This window comes from Somniosus microcephalus, chromosome 10, assembly GCF_052327205.1.
Source record: "Somniosus microcephalus isolate GS21.2 chromosome 10, FLI_Smic_1.0, whole genome shotgun sequence".
NCBI lineage: Eukaryota > Metazoa > Chordata > Chondrichthyes > Squaliformes > Somniosidae > Somniosus > Somniosus microcephalus.
In genome coordinates, this window is record NC_140996.1 from 128132931 (window position 1) to 128144968 (window position 12038).

At 48.5% G+C, this 12038-nt stretch overlaps 1 protein-coding gene across 2 annotated transcripts in view; it reads right to left on the reverse strand.

Moving 5' to 3' along the window:
* LOC147111692 (beta-1,4-galactosyltransferase 3-like) overlaps positions 1-11748 on the reverse strand; it is a 51386-nt gene extending 39638 nt beyond the window's left edge. The window contains exon 1 of one of the 2 annotated variants that reach the window (XM_085998798.1): positions 11226-11730. In XM_085998798.1, the coding sequence (XP_085854924.1) occupies positions 11226-11475 (250 nt within the window). In that variant the 5' untranslated portion in view covers positions 11476-11730. Of the gene's footprint in view, positions 1-11225 lie in introns of both variants that reach the window. The other variant, XM_085998800.1, reaches the window with a different exon arrangement.
* Between the last annotated feature and the right edge of the window lie 290 nt (positions 11749-12038).

Here is a 12038-nt window from a genome sequence, read left to right on the forward strand (position 1 = left end):
CGTCATTCCTGCCATCCCAGGTATCAGTCTGGTGAATCTTCACTGAACTCCTTCCATGGCAAGGACATCCTTCTTCAGATAAGGCGACCAAAACTGCACACAATACTCAAGATGTGCTCTCACCAAGGCCCTGTACAACTGCAGCAAAACATCCTTGTTCCTGTACTCAAACCCTCTCGCTACAAAGGCCAACATACCATTTGCCTTCTTAACCGCCTGCTGCACCTGCATGCTTACTTTCAGCGACTGGTGCACAAGGACGCTCAGGTCTTGTTGCACTTCCCCTTCTCCCAATCTATTGCCATTCAGATAATACTCTGCCTTCCTGTTTTTGACACCAAAGTGGATAACCTCACATTTATCCACGTTATATTGCATCTGCCATGCTTCTGCCCAATCACCCAACCTGTCCAAATCATACTGGAGTTTCTCAGCATCCTCCTCACAGCACACGTCCACCCAGCTTTGTCTTGTCTGCAAACTTGGAGATATTACATCTAGTTCCCTCGTCCAGATCATTAATATATATTGTGAATAGCTGGGGTCCAAGGACCGATCCCTGCGGTCCCCCACTAGTCACTGCCTGCCACTCAGAAAAAGAGCCATTTATGCCAACTCTTTGCTTCCCGTCTGCCAACCAGTTCTCTATGCAAGTCAATACCTTGCCCCCAATCCCATGTGCCTTAATTTTACACGCTAACCTCTTACGCAGGACCTTATCGAAAGCCTTTTGAAAATCCAAATACAACACATCCACTGGTTCTCCCTTATCTATTTTACCAGTTACATCCTCAAAAAATTCCAGTAGATTAGTCAAGCACGATTTACCTTTTGCAAATCCATGTTGACTTTGTCCGACCCGGTCACTTTTTTCCCCCCCAAGTGCTCTGCTATTACATCCTTTATAATGGACTCTAGCATTTTCCCCACTACTGATGTCAGGCTTACCGGTATTCTCCGTTTTCTCTCTACCACCCTTTTTGAACAGTGGGGTAACATTAGCTACCCGCCAATCCATGGATACTGTTCCAGAGTCTATTGAATTTTGGAAGATGACCAGCAATGCATCTACTATTTCTAGGGCCACTTCCTTAAGTACCCTAGGATGTAGATTATCAGGCCCTGGGGATTTATCAGCCCTCAATCCCATCAATTTCCCTAACACTGATTTCTATCAGTTCCTCCCTGTCATTAGACCCTATGTTCCCCAACCTCTTTGGGATGTTATTTGTGCCCTCCTTTGTGAAGACAGAACCAAAGTATGTATTTAAATTGGTCTGTCATTTTTGTTCCCATTATAAATTCCCCTGATTCTGACTAAGGGACCTACGCTCGACTTCACAAATCTTTTTCTCTTCACATATCTATAGAAGCTTTGAGTCAGTTTTTATGTTCCCTGAAAGCTTACTCTCATACTCTATTTTCCCCCTCTTAATTAATCCCTTTTCCCCCTCTTAATTAATCCCTTTGTTGAATCCTAAACTGCTCCCAATCCTCAGGTTTATTGCTTTTCCTGGCCAATTTATATGTCCTCTCCTTGGATCTTATGCTATCCCTAATTTCCTTTGTTAACCATGGTTGAGTCACCTTTTTTGTTTTATTTTTATGCCAAACTGGGATGAACTAATTCTGTAGTTCATCCATGCGATCTTTGAATGTTTGCCATTGCCCATCCAGTCAACCGAGTGACATTCCCCAATCAATCCTACCCAACTCACACCTCATACTATCGTAGTCTCCTTTATTTAAATTCAGGGCCCTAGTCTGAGTCAACTATTTCACTCTCCATCTTAATGAAGAAGTCTATCATTATGATCGCTCTGACCCAAGGGGCCTCGCACAACAAGATTGCTAATTAATCCTTTCACATTACATAATACAGTCTAAGATGGCCTGATCTCTAGTTGGTTCCTTGACATATTGGTCCAGGAAACCATCCCGTATACACTCCAGGAATTCCTCCTCCACAATATTACTATTAATTTGTTTAGCCCAATCTATATGTAGATTAAAGTCACCCATGATAACTGCTGTGCCCTTATTGCACGCTTCTCTAATTTCCCATTTAATGCCATCCCCGACCTCCGCATTACTGTTTGGAGGTCTATATACCACTCCCAATAATGTTTTCTGCCCCTTGGTATTTTTCAGTTCTACCCATACAGAATCCACATCATCAGAGCCAATATCCTTCCTTTCAATTGTGTTAATCCCCTCTTTAACCAGCAATGCTACCCCACCTCCTTTTCGCCTATCTTTCCTGAATATTTAATACCCCTGGATGTCGAGTTCCCAGCCTTTGCCACCCTGGAGCCATGTTTCCGTAATCCCAATCATATATTCATTTACCTCTATTTGTGCAGCTAATTCATCCACCTTATTACGAATGCTCCTCGCATTAAGACACAAAGCCTTCAGGCTTGTTTTTTAACGCTTAGATCTTTTAGAAATATTATTTACTGTGGCCATGTTTGATTTAAACCCTTGATTACTCTGCCTGCCACTTTTGTTTTTCTCCTTCCTGTCTTTTGCTTTTATCCTTGTTTCCCTTTCCTGTCTCCCGGCTCAGGTTCCCAACCCCCTGCCATTTTAGTTTAAACCCTCCTCCAGAGCATTAGCAAACACTCCCCCTAGGAAGTCGGTCCCGGCCCTGCCCAGGTGCAAACCGTCTGTTTTGTACTGGTCCCACCTCCCCCAGAACCGGTTCCAATGTCCCAGGAATTTGAATCCCTCCCCCTTGTACCATTCCTCTAGCCACGTATTCATCTGAAATATTCTTCTATTTCTACTCTGACTAGCACGTGGCACTGGTAGCAATCCCGAGATTACCACCTTTGAGGTCCTATTTTTTAAATTTACCTCCTAACTCCCTATATTCAGCTTTTAGGGCCTCATCCCGGTTTTTACCTATATCATTGGTACCTATATGCACCACGACAACTGGCTGTTCACCCTCCTCTTCCAAAATTTTCTGCAGCCGCTCGAGACATCCTTGACCCTTGCACCAGGGAGACAACACACCATTCTGGAGTCTCGTTTGTGGCCGCAGAAACGCCTATCTATTCCCCTTACAAAAGAATCCCCAATTACTATAGCTCTCCCCCTCTTTTTCCTCCCATCCTGTGCAGCAGAACCACCCCTGGTGCCAGGAAGTTGGCTGCTGCTGCCTTCCCCTGGTAAGCCATCCCCCCCATCAGTATCCAAAGCGGTATATCTGTCCGAGGGGGAGATGGCCACAGGGGACCCCTGCACTACCTGCCTGCGCCTACTACTCTGCCTGTTGGTCACCCGTTCCCTTTCTGCCTGTGCCACCTTTACTTGCGGTGTGGCCAACTGATTAAACGTGCTATTCACGATGTCCTCAGCATCGCGAATGGTCCAGTATGTATCCAATCGCTGCTCCAGCGCCACAATGCGGTCTGTCAGTAGCTGCACACTTCCTGCACACATGGTCGTCAGGGACACAGGAAGTGTCCCTGATTTCCCACATAGTGCAGGAGGAGTCAGCTCCTGACTCCCCAAAGCCTTTCCACCATCTACAAGGCAGTCAGGAGTGTGATGGAATACTCTCCACTTGCCTGGATGAGTGCAGCTCCAACAACACTCGAAGCTCGACACCATTCAGGATAAAGCAGCCTGCTTGATTGGCACTCCATCCACCACCTTCAACATTCACTCCCTCCACCACCGGCGCACTGTGGCTGCAGTGTGTACCATCTACAAGTTGCACTGCAGCAACTCGCCAAAGCTCCTTCAACAGCACCTTCCAAACCCGCGACCTCTACCACTTAGAAGGACAAAGGCAGCAGACGCATGGGAACATCACCGCCTACAAGTTCCCCTCCAAGCCACACACCATCCTGACTTGGACCTGTATCGCCGTTCCTTCACTGTCGCTGGGCCAAAATCCTGGAACTCCCTTCCTAACAGCATTGTGGGTGTACCTACACCATATGGACTGCAGCGGTTCAAGGCGGCGGCTTACCACCATCTTCTCAAGGGCAATTAGGGATGGGCACTAAATGCAGGCCTAGCCAGCCAGCGACACCCACATCCCATCAATGAATAAAAAAAACCCACGGCACCGGGCTGTCCTGCCATGACTTACCCTTTAATTAATTCAAATTAAATTAAACAAATCAATCCCACCAATTTCACTACAGTTAAATGATATATTTAAGGGCCCTGGTTTACAAACCGTCCCCGCTACACCACAGAGATTAGAAAGTATAAACCAGAGTTAAAGTTTTAAAAAGAGAAATACTCACCAACCACTTACCTGCTTTCTGGTGACGTCACACCTCAATTACTTTTTACTTCTCTCCCTCGGAGATTGGTACGCCTACCCGCGCCTTAGGCTTACCTTATATACTGCCGCCGAGATTCCCGCCGCTGCCGCACCGAGGCCTACCCGCGCCTCGGGCTCACCTTAAATACTTGCTGCTGCGCTGTAAGCATTATAAACCATTAAAGATTCACCCATGTTATAACAGTGTCTAGACTCTGGTTGAGTTTACATAGCTGAAGAGTGTTGCACAACTTAACAGTCTTAAAATAGACTGATTTGGACAAACAGTGCAAGGTTTTCATGCTTTGGTCATCACAACCCAAGCATGCCTCACAACCTTATACTGCAATAGGTGTTTTCTTGGTTCCTTATCCCCATTTCTCAGCTGCCCTGTCTCAGATCTACCACCTTCTGTTATTGTTTATAATGAGCAATCTGAATGAACTGCTTAATCAATAAGTTTTAAAACTGCAATATTCACATCACAAAAGTACATGTTTTGAAGATTAGTATGGTAAAAACTCAGTACATCACGACAGGCTCAGGATAATGACCGAAAACCACACTACGTATTTTACAAGGTCAAGTCACTTTTTTGCATACCCACTGCCAAAAATGTACGAATAAAAAGAATACACTATGCGTAACCACTGACATTAGTGGGGCACTCCCTAATGCTAAATGACAGGCTTTTGTGGTCTCCCTCCAAGAACAAACTAACCTTGCATTTATATAGCACCGTGCACAAGCCAAGCTCAGGATATCCCAAAGTGCTACACACGAGAGGCACACAGCATCTTGCAATTCAATGTAGCCTTTTATCACAAATATAAAAAAGGATACTGTTACGTCCGTGTATAATCAGACACAGACTGCAGAGAACGGTACAAACGGTGTTTACTCAACGTGGCTCAGACTGCAACTGAAATGCACAGATTACTACTCAACGTTATATACAGATGTGGTCACTGCCGGTACTACAGTATACATGAGCTGTAGGAAGTAGTTCTCCACCTTAAAAAAGGTACATACATTACAATTCCTCCCCTTTTAGATTAACAGTACCATAACACTCATTTAACAATTAAATATCAAACTAATTACAACACTTTTAACATGCAACATTAGCTGAAAATAGTCTATTTATAAATTCAGTCTTTGGGGAGGCTTCCTGATCCTTTCTGGATAGCGCCTTTCCTGAGTGTCTTGCTCTTGGTGTGGAGGCGATTCTGGCCCCGTCGTCGGTTGGTTCATCAGCTTCCGATACTACTGTTTCTGGGGTAGATGCTACCTGTAAGTCGGGTTCATCACCAGGTACGTATCGGCGAGGCATGGGGTTGACTTGTTCCTGTGACTCTAGGGTCTGGTCAGCATGGCGTCTCACGCTGCTCTCCCCAACATCCACTGTGTACATTAGTGGGCCCTGCCGTGTGCATATCATTCCTGGCTGCCATTTTTCTGTTCGGTAGTCGCGGGCCTAGTCTGGCTGCCCTACATTGGAGCTCCTTGTTGGCTTCTCATGGATGTGCTGGAATTGCTTACTCTCAACATCTCTTCGTACGTTTGGTCTGAGCAAATCCAGGCGAGATCTTAACCTTCGGTTAAAGAACATCATGGCTGGGGCCTGGTTGGTGACTGCATGTGTCGCATTCCGGTAGGCGAACAGGAAATTGTCCACCTTGTGCTGCAGCGGAATGTTGTCATTGTACATAGCCTTTATTGCCTTCTTAAAGGTTTGTACGAACCTCTCAGCCAATCCATTTGTGGCTGGATGATACGGGGCAGATGTGTAATGCCTTACCCCATTCTTTTTCAAGAACCTCCGGAACTCTTCGGACACAAACTGCGGTCCGTTGTCGGAGCAAATCTGTTCTGGCAAGCCATTCCTGGCAAAAATGGTCCGTAGGACTGCAATAGTTTTCTCCGTGGTGGTGGAGGACATTTTGATGACCTCAGGCCATCGAGTGCGCATCCACAGCTATTAAAAACATTGAGTCCATGAACGGACCAGCAAAATCAATATGTACCCGTTGCCATGGAGATGAGGGACACTCCCATGGGTGTAGAGGGGCCTGTGGTGGTGCATTTTGGACTTTCTGGCATCCTGGGCAGCTCTTGCTCAGGTCCTCGATTTGTTTATCGATTCCCGGCCACCACAAGCCCTGGCTAGGCTTTTCATTTTTACCCCTCCCAGATGACCCTCATGAAGCTCATTGAGCACTCTATCCCTTAACTTGGGTGGAATTACCACTCGGGATCCACACATCAAGGTCCCCCGGCACACTGACAGCTGTTCTCTCCTTGGCGACTCACTGTTGCCAGCATTCTCGACATGTGCTGGCCATCCCTTCACCGTCAAATCATACACCCGAGACAGTGTCGGGTCATTTCGGGTTTCCTTTTCGATACAAGAGTTAGTTACTGGTAGGTATTCAACTATAGTCGAATGGAATATTGCGACAGGATCCACTGCTGGTGCTTCCTCCGCAGTAGGCAGTGGCAGGCGTGATAGCCCATCAGCATTTCCATGCTGTTTCGTGCCCTTATATTCAATCTCATAGTGGTGCGCCCCTAGAAAAAGTGACCATCTTTGTAGTCGTTGCGCAGTCATCACCGGAACGCCCTTCTTCGGATTAAAAATGGAGACAAGCAGCTGGATCAGTCAGCAAGGTGAATTTCTGCCCGTGCAGATAGTGATTGAACTTTCACTCCCCACACTAGGCTGAGGGCCTCCGTCAATCTGGACGTAGTTACGCTCGGCTGAGGTTAGTGATCGTGACGCAAAGGCTATTGGCCTCTGAGCCGTCCGAGAATTTGTGCGACAGCACCGCTCTAATGCCGTAGGGTGACGCATCACATGCCAACCGAATTGGTAATGCTGGGTTGTAATGGGCCAATACCTCTTTCGATGTGATTAGTGTTTTGCTCTTCTGGAAAGCTCGTCTACGTTCGTCACTCCACTTCCATGGCACCCCAGTTTGCAGTAGGGTGTTCAGTGGGTGTAGTATTGTAGACAAATTTGGTAAGAACTTATGGTAGTAGTTTACCAGCCTGAGGAACGACCTCAGTTGTGACACATTTTCCGGTGCTGGAGCCTTGACTACTGCCTCAATCTTCTCTGGGGACCTATGTAACCCCTCTAATCGATAACGTGGCCACAATACGAGATCTGTTTTCTAAAAAACTCGCATTTGGGGCGGTTAGCTCGGAGCCCATATTCCTGCAATCTAGTGAGCACCTGCTCCAGGTTGGCAAGGTGGTCACTGTCATTTTCGCCCGTGGCCAGGATGTCGTCCAAATAACACTGGGTCCCTGGGATCCCTTGCCCTCTGCCAAATAGCCGGAGCTGATGCTACCCCGAATACCAGCCGGTTGTATTGGTAGAGACCTTTATGGGTGTTGATTGTGAGGTATTTTTTTGATGCTTCTTCTACCTCCATTTGCAGATACGCCTGGGCCAGATCAATCTTAGTGAAGCGTTTCCCTCCAGATAGCGAGGCGAAAATATCTTCAATCCGCAGAAGTGGATATTGTACGGTGTGAAGGACCGGGTTCACGGTTACCTTAAAATCCCCACAGATGCAAACCTTCCTTGGTTCCCCAGGCGTGCTGCTCAACGACTTTCATCACAGGGACGATGGGTGTAGCCCACTCGCTCCAGTCTACCTTGGACAGTACACCTGAACGTTCCAGACTCTGCTTCGACGGCTGGGCGGATCGCATAAGGTACTGGTGTGGCCTTAAAACATTTTGGGCTTGCGTTTTCTTCAATTTTAATCGTCGCGGTCATGCCTTTTAGTGTTCCGAGTCCTTGCTGGAACACTTCTTTCGCGTCAGTTAGGATCTTTGACAGTCGCCCAGGTGTGATGTCGTCATCCTTTGTGTCAGCCACAGTCAGTGCCTGTATGGAATGTCAATCCAGTTGTATTTTCCGGATCCATTCACGTCCCAGTAATGGTGGTCCTCCATCTTGCAATACATACAGGTCTAGTTTTGGTGTTTCCTTACCGTTATATATAACGGTCACCCTTATTTTTCCTTTGGGGTAGACTTTTTGCCCTGTGTACGTCTTCAAAATAATTTGTGTCTCTCTCAAGGGTATGTGCGAGAATAGCCGCTCGTAGTCCCGTCTTTTGTTCGTCTGAACTACTCTCCGTTATCTTATGTACCTTCTTGTACTTCCCTTTGGTCGGTTTCTTATTGCTGGTTTTCTTTCCCGACCTGCAGACTCGTGCTATGTGTCCTACTTTTCCACACTGTCTGCACACTTTGTCTTTGAACCAGCAATCATTCTGGTCGTGTATTGTTCTGCCACAGCGATAGCACTTCTCTGTTCCATATGACATTTTGTTTGTGCCATATTCTTGCGGTCTCTGTTGTATCTCTGCAGCGCCCCGTGCTGCTGCTTCATATGATACTGCAATGCTGAAAGCCTTTTCCAGCGCAAGGTCCTTTTCAGATAAAAGCCGTTTCTGGGTCCCTTCACTTTGAAGCCCACACACAAACTTGTCCCTTAAGGTATCTGCCAGTCCCGCTCCAAACTGGCAGTGTTTCGATAGTTTGTGCAGTTCTGTTAAATAATCAGCATTGCTTTCATCCTTATGCTGGTTCCGTTTGTGAAACTTGAATCTTTCTGCAATCAGCAGCGGTGTGGGGTTTAAATGTTCCTTTAGTATCGTTACTATGTCTTCAAAACTCTTCCATTGGCTTCGTTGGGGTTACTAGATTTCATAATAAACCATACGTCTTTGCACCCATTAAATTCAACAATACCAACGCTTTCTTGTCATCTAACACATTTGCCTTGCAGTACACCTCTATTCGTTCGACATATGTAGTCCAATCTTCGACTTCATTGTCAAATGCGGTGATACTGCCACTCTTCGGCATTTTGGGTGTGGTTTAAAATGGCGTCTCCCAATGGCTTAAACTGGCGTCTCCCGCGCTTTCCTTCCTCCCCCGCTGCTGCCGATGCCAGTCCCGGCGGTTCTCGTGACAATGGCGGCGCCCTGTAGGTTTCGTGCGCTTCTCTCGCTCCCTCCGACGCTGCTCGGCCCCTTAACACCGGCTGCGCCGTGTGCTCTGCCCTCTCTCTCCCCCGTCGACGCTGCTCGGCCCTTTGCTGTGCCGCTCAGTCGGCTCTAGCCGCCGCTGTCCGGGAAAGGTCTGCGCACCACCTGTTGCCAGCCCATTTTGCTGGACCACCGACTGGAAAGCCAAGCCTGGCTCTCGACAGCCTCCCCCACAATTCTCGAGTCTCTGCTGAATGACTGGGCGGTTGCCCGTGGTCGACGCCCAAGTCTCTGGCCTTGACCTCCAATCCACTGATCTCCAGGAACGAATCCCCGGGAGGTGATGGAGTTGCAGGTAGGTTCGAACCTGCCTCGTCGCCAATGTTGCGTCCGTGTATAATCAGACACAGACTGCGGAGAACGGTACAAACGGTGTTTACTCAACGTGGCTCAGACTGCAACTCAACTGTACAGATTACTATTCAACGTTATATACAGGTGTGGTCACTGCCGGTACTTACAGTATACATGAGCTGTAAAAAGTAGTCCCCCCCCCCCTTAAAAAAGGTACATACATACCACACACACACACACACACACAAATATATATATTTTTTTAAAGTGAAAGGGCACAACATTCTCCTGGTATTTCACCTGTAGATGGCGCTGTGGCTCACTGACATTAGTGGGGCACTCCCGAATGCTAAGTGACAGGCTTTTGTGGTCTCCCGCCAAGAACAAACTAACTTTGCATTTATATAGCACCTATCACAAGCTCATGATGTCCCAAAGTGCTCTACACAATTAAGTACTTTTGATTTGCAACCGCTAGTTTAATGTAGGGAAACACAGCAACCAATTTGCACACAGCAAGATCCTACAGTAATATAAGTGACCAATGTTTTAGTGACATTGGTTGAGGGATAAATATTGACCTGGACACCAGGAGAACTCACCAGCTCCAACAGTGCCCATGGGAATTCTTACACCCACCCGAGAGCACAGACAGGGTCTCAGGTGCTTGTCTTTCAGATGAAATGTTGCACTGACAGTACAACACTCCCTTAGTGCCAAGTGCCAACCTAGGTTATGTGCTCAAGTCTCTAGAGTGGAGCTTGAACCTAGAACCCTCTAACTCAAAGGCAGAGTGCCAACTGTGAGCCAAAGCTAGGAGGAGGAGCCTGTGGCCCAGGAGGACAAAGTCGCCAACTTTGAACAGAGGCTGGTCAGCGAGATGGAACTTCGCCCGGAGCGCTCGCCGGTTGACGAGGGGGGTCCAGCACGGTGACCTGCCGGCCAAGGTACCGCACCGGTCTTCCAGAGGAAGCTGAAGCAAGTCAAGCTGTTCGAGGGGACTTCAGTAACATGCCAAAATTAGGCATGTAGTTTAAGAATCCTTCCATGACCTACTTGTAAGCTCTGAAACCATTCCATTACCTTATTTTGTACAAGCGGTAGAAAAATAAAGTCTCAGATTACCCCGGTTTGCTTTACTGCCCTGGTCTCATTTCCCTTAAAAGCCTATTTTCTCAATACTGCTGGCGCTGACATTTTGGACCCTCTCCTTTTACCAAAGTACAGTAAGAAAATCAACTTACCCGTTGACTGAACTCTCCTGACCGCCCTACCTTCGAGGTCATTGGCATTGCCCTCAAAAGAATTGCCCAGACTGACAGACTACTTGACCCTCCCGCTAACCTCGTTTGACGCGAGGACTACTGTCCCGGTGTAAAGCCACCGGACAGCTTAACAGGCGGGAGAAGCCGCTGTTCTCAGGCGGAGGAGGAAGGTTTGCATTCTGTTAGACACCCATTACAAGAGCTCCCACTGCCCCTCTGCCCTCCCGGGAGCCGGGCGTGCGGCTGAGCCGCTCTCCAAGCCGAGCTCGGCTCGCGGAGCGCAAATAAGAAAAGTTTTGTTCTTACCGAGCAGCGGCGACTCGGCCGGACACTTGGCTAAAGTGTCCCGCTCCGGGCTCGGGGTGACCGAACTGAGGTTGGTGTAAACGTCGTGAGTTTTGGAGTAATCCCAGCGGCCGCCGTGGTCGTCTTCGTACAAGAAGCTGGCGAAGGAGCCGGAGAGGCTGCGGCGGTACAGGAAGAGGACGAAAGCCAGCTGGAGGAAAGCCAGCAAGAGCAGGGTGTAGGGCCGGTTCGGGGAGCACAGGCGGTTCATCCTCCACCCGCTTCCAGGAACGGCAGGCAGCCCGCCCGAGCTGGGTTACCGCTCGGCTTCACAGCGTCAATTCATCCCCGTCCCCGCCTGCCTCATTGCCTCCAACGGTGGTGAAGAAATAATTCGGCGTCGCTACATGGACGCACATGACAGTTTAATAACGAGCCAAGCATCAGCCTGGAGCGTATCCTCCCGCCCCCTACTGCTTTCCGCACTGCCCGAGGGGCGGTAACCATAGCTCCCGCACATGCGCACTGTCCGAGGGGCGGGGACCATAGCAACCGCACTGCCCGACGGGCGGTGACCGCAATACCGGCCCCGCCCGCCTCGCACCTGCGCACTGCCCACTACTGACAAGCACATGAGACTGCGCTAACGGTCACCAATTTCAAACCGGCGCGTGCGCGGATTTCTCTCTGGACTGGGAGGGAAGAGTCAGTGGTTCAATGGTGTGGACAGAGGGCAGGTCCAAGGATCAGGGCGGACTGGAATTGGGGGCAAGGAGCGGTCAGAACTGGAATGGCTGTAGCTAAGACAGTTGGGTGGGATGGTGAGGATGCAGA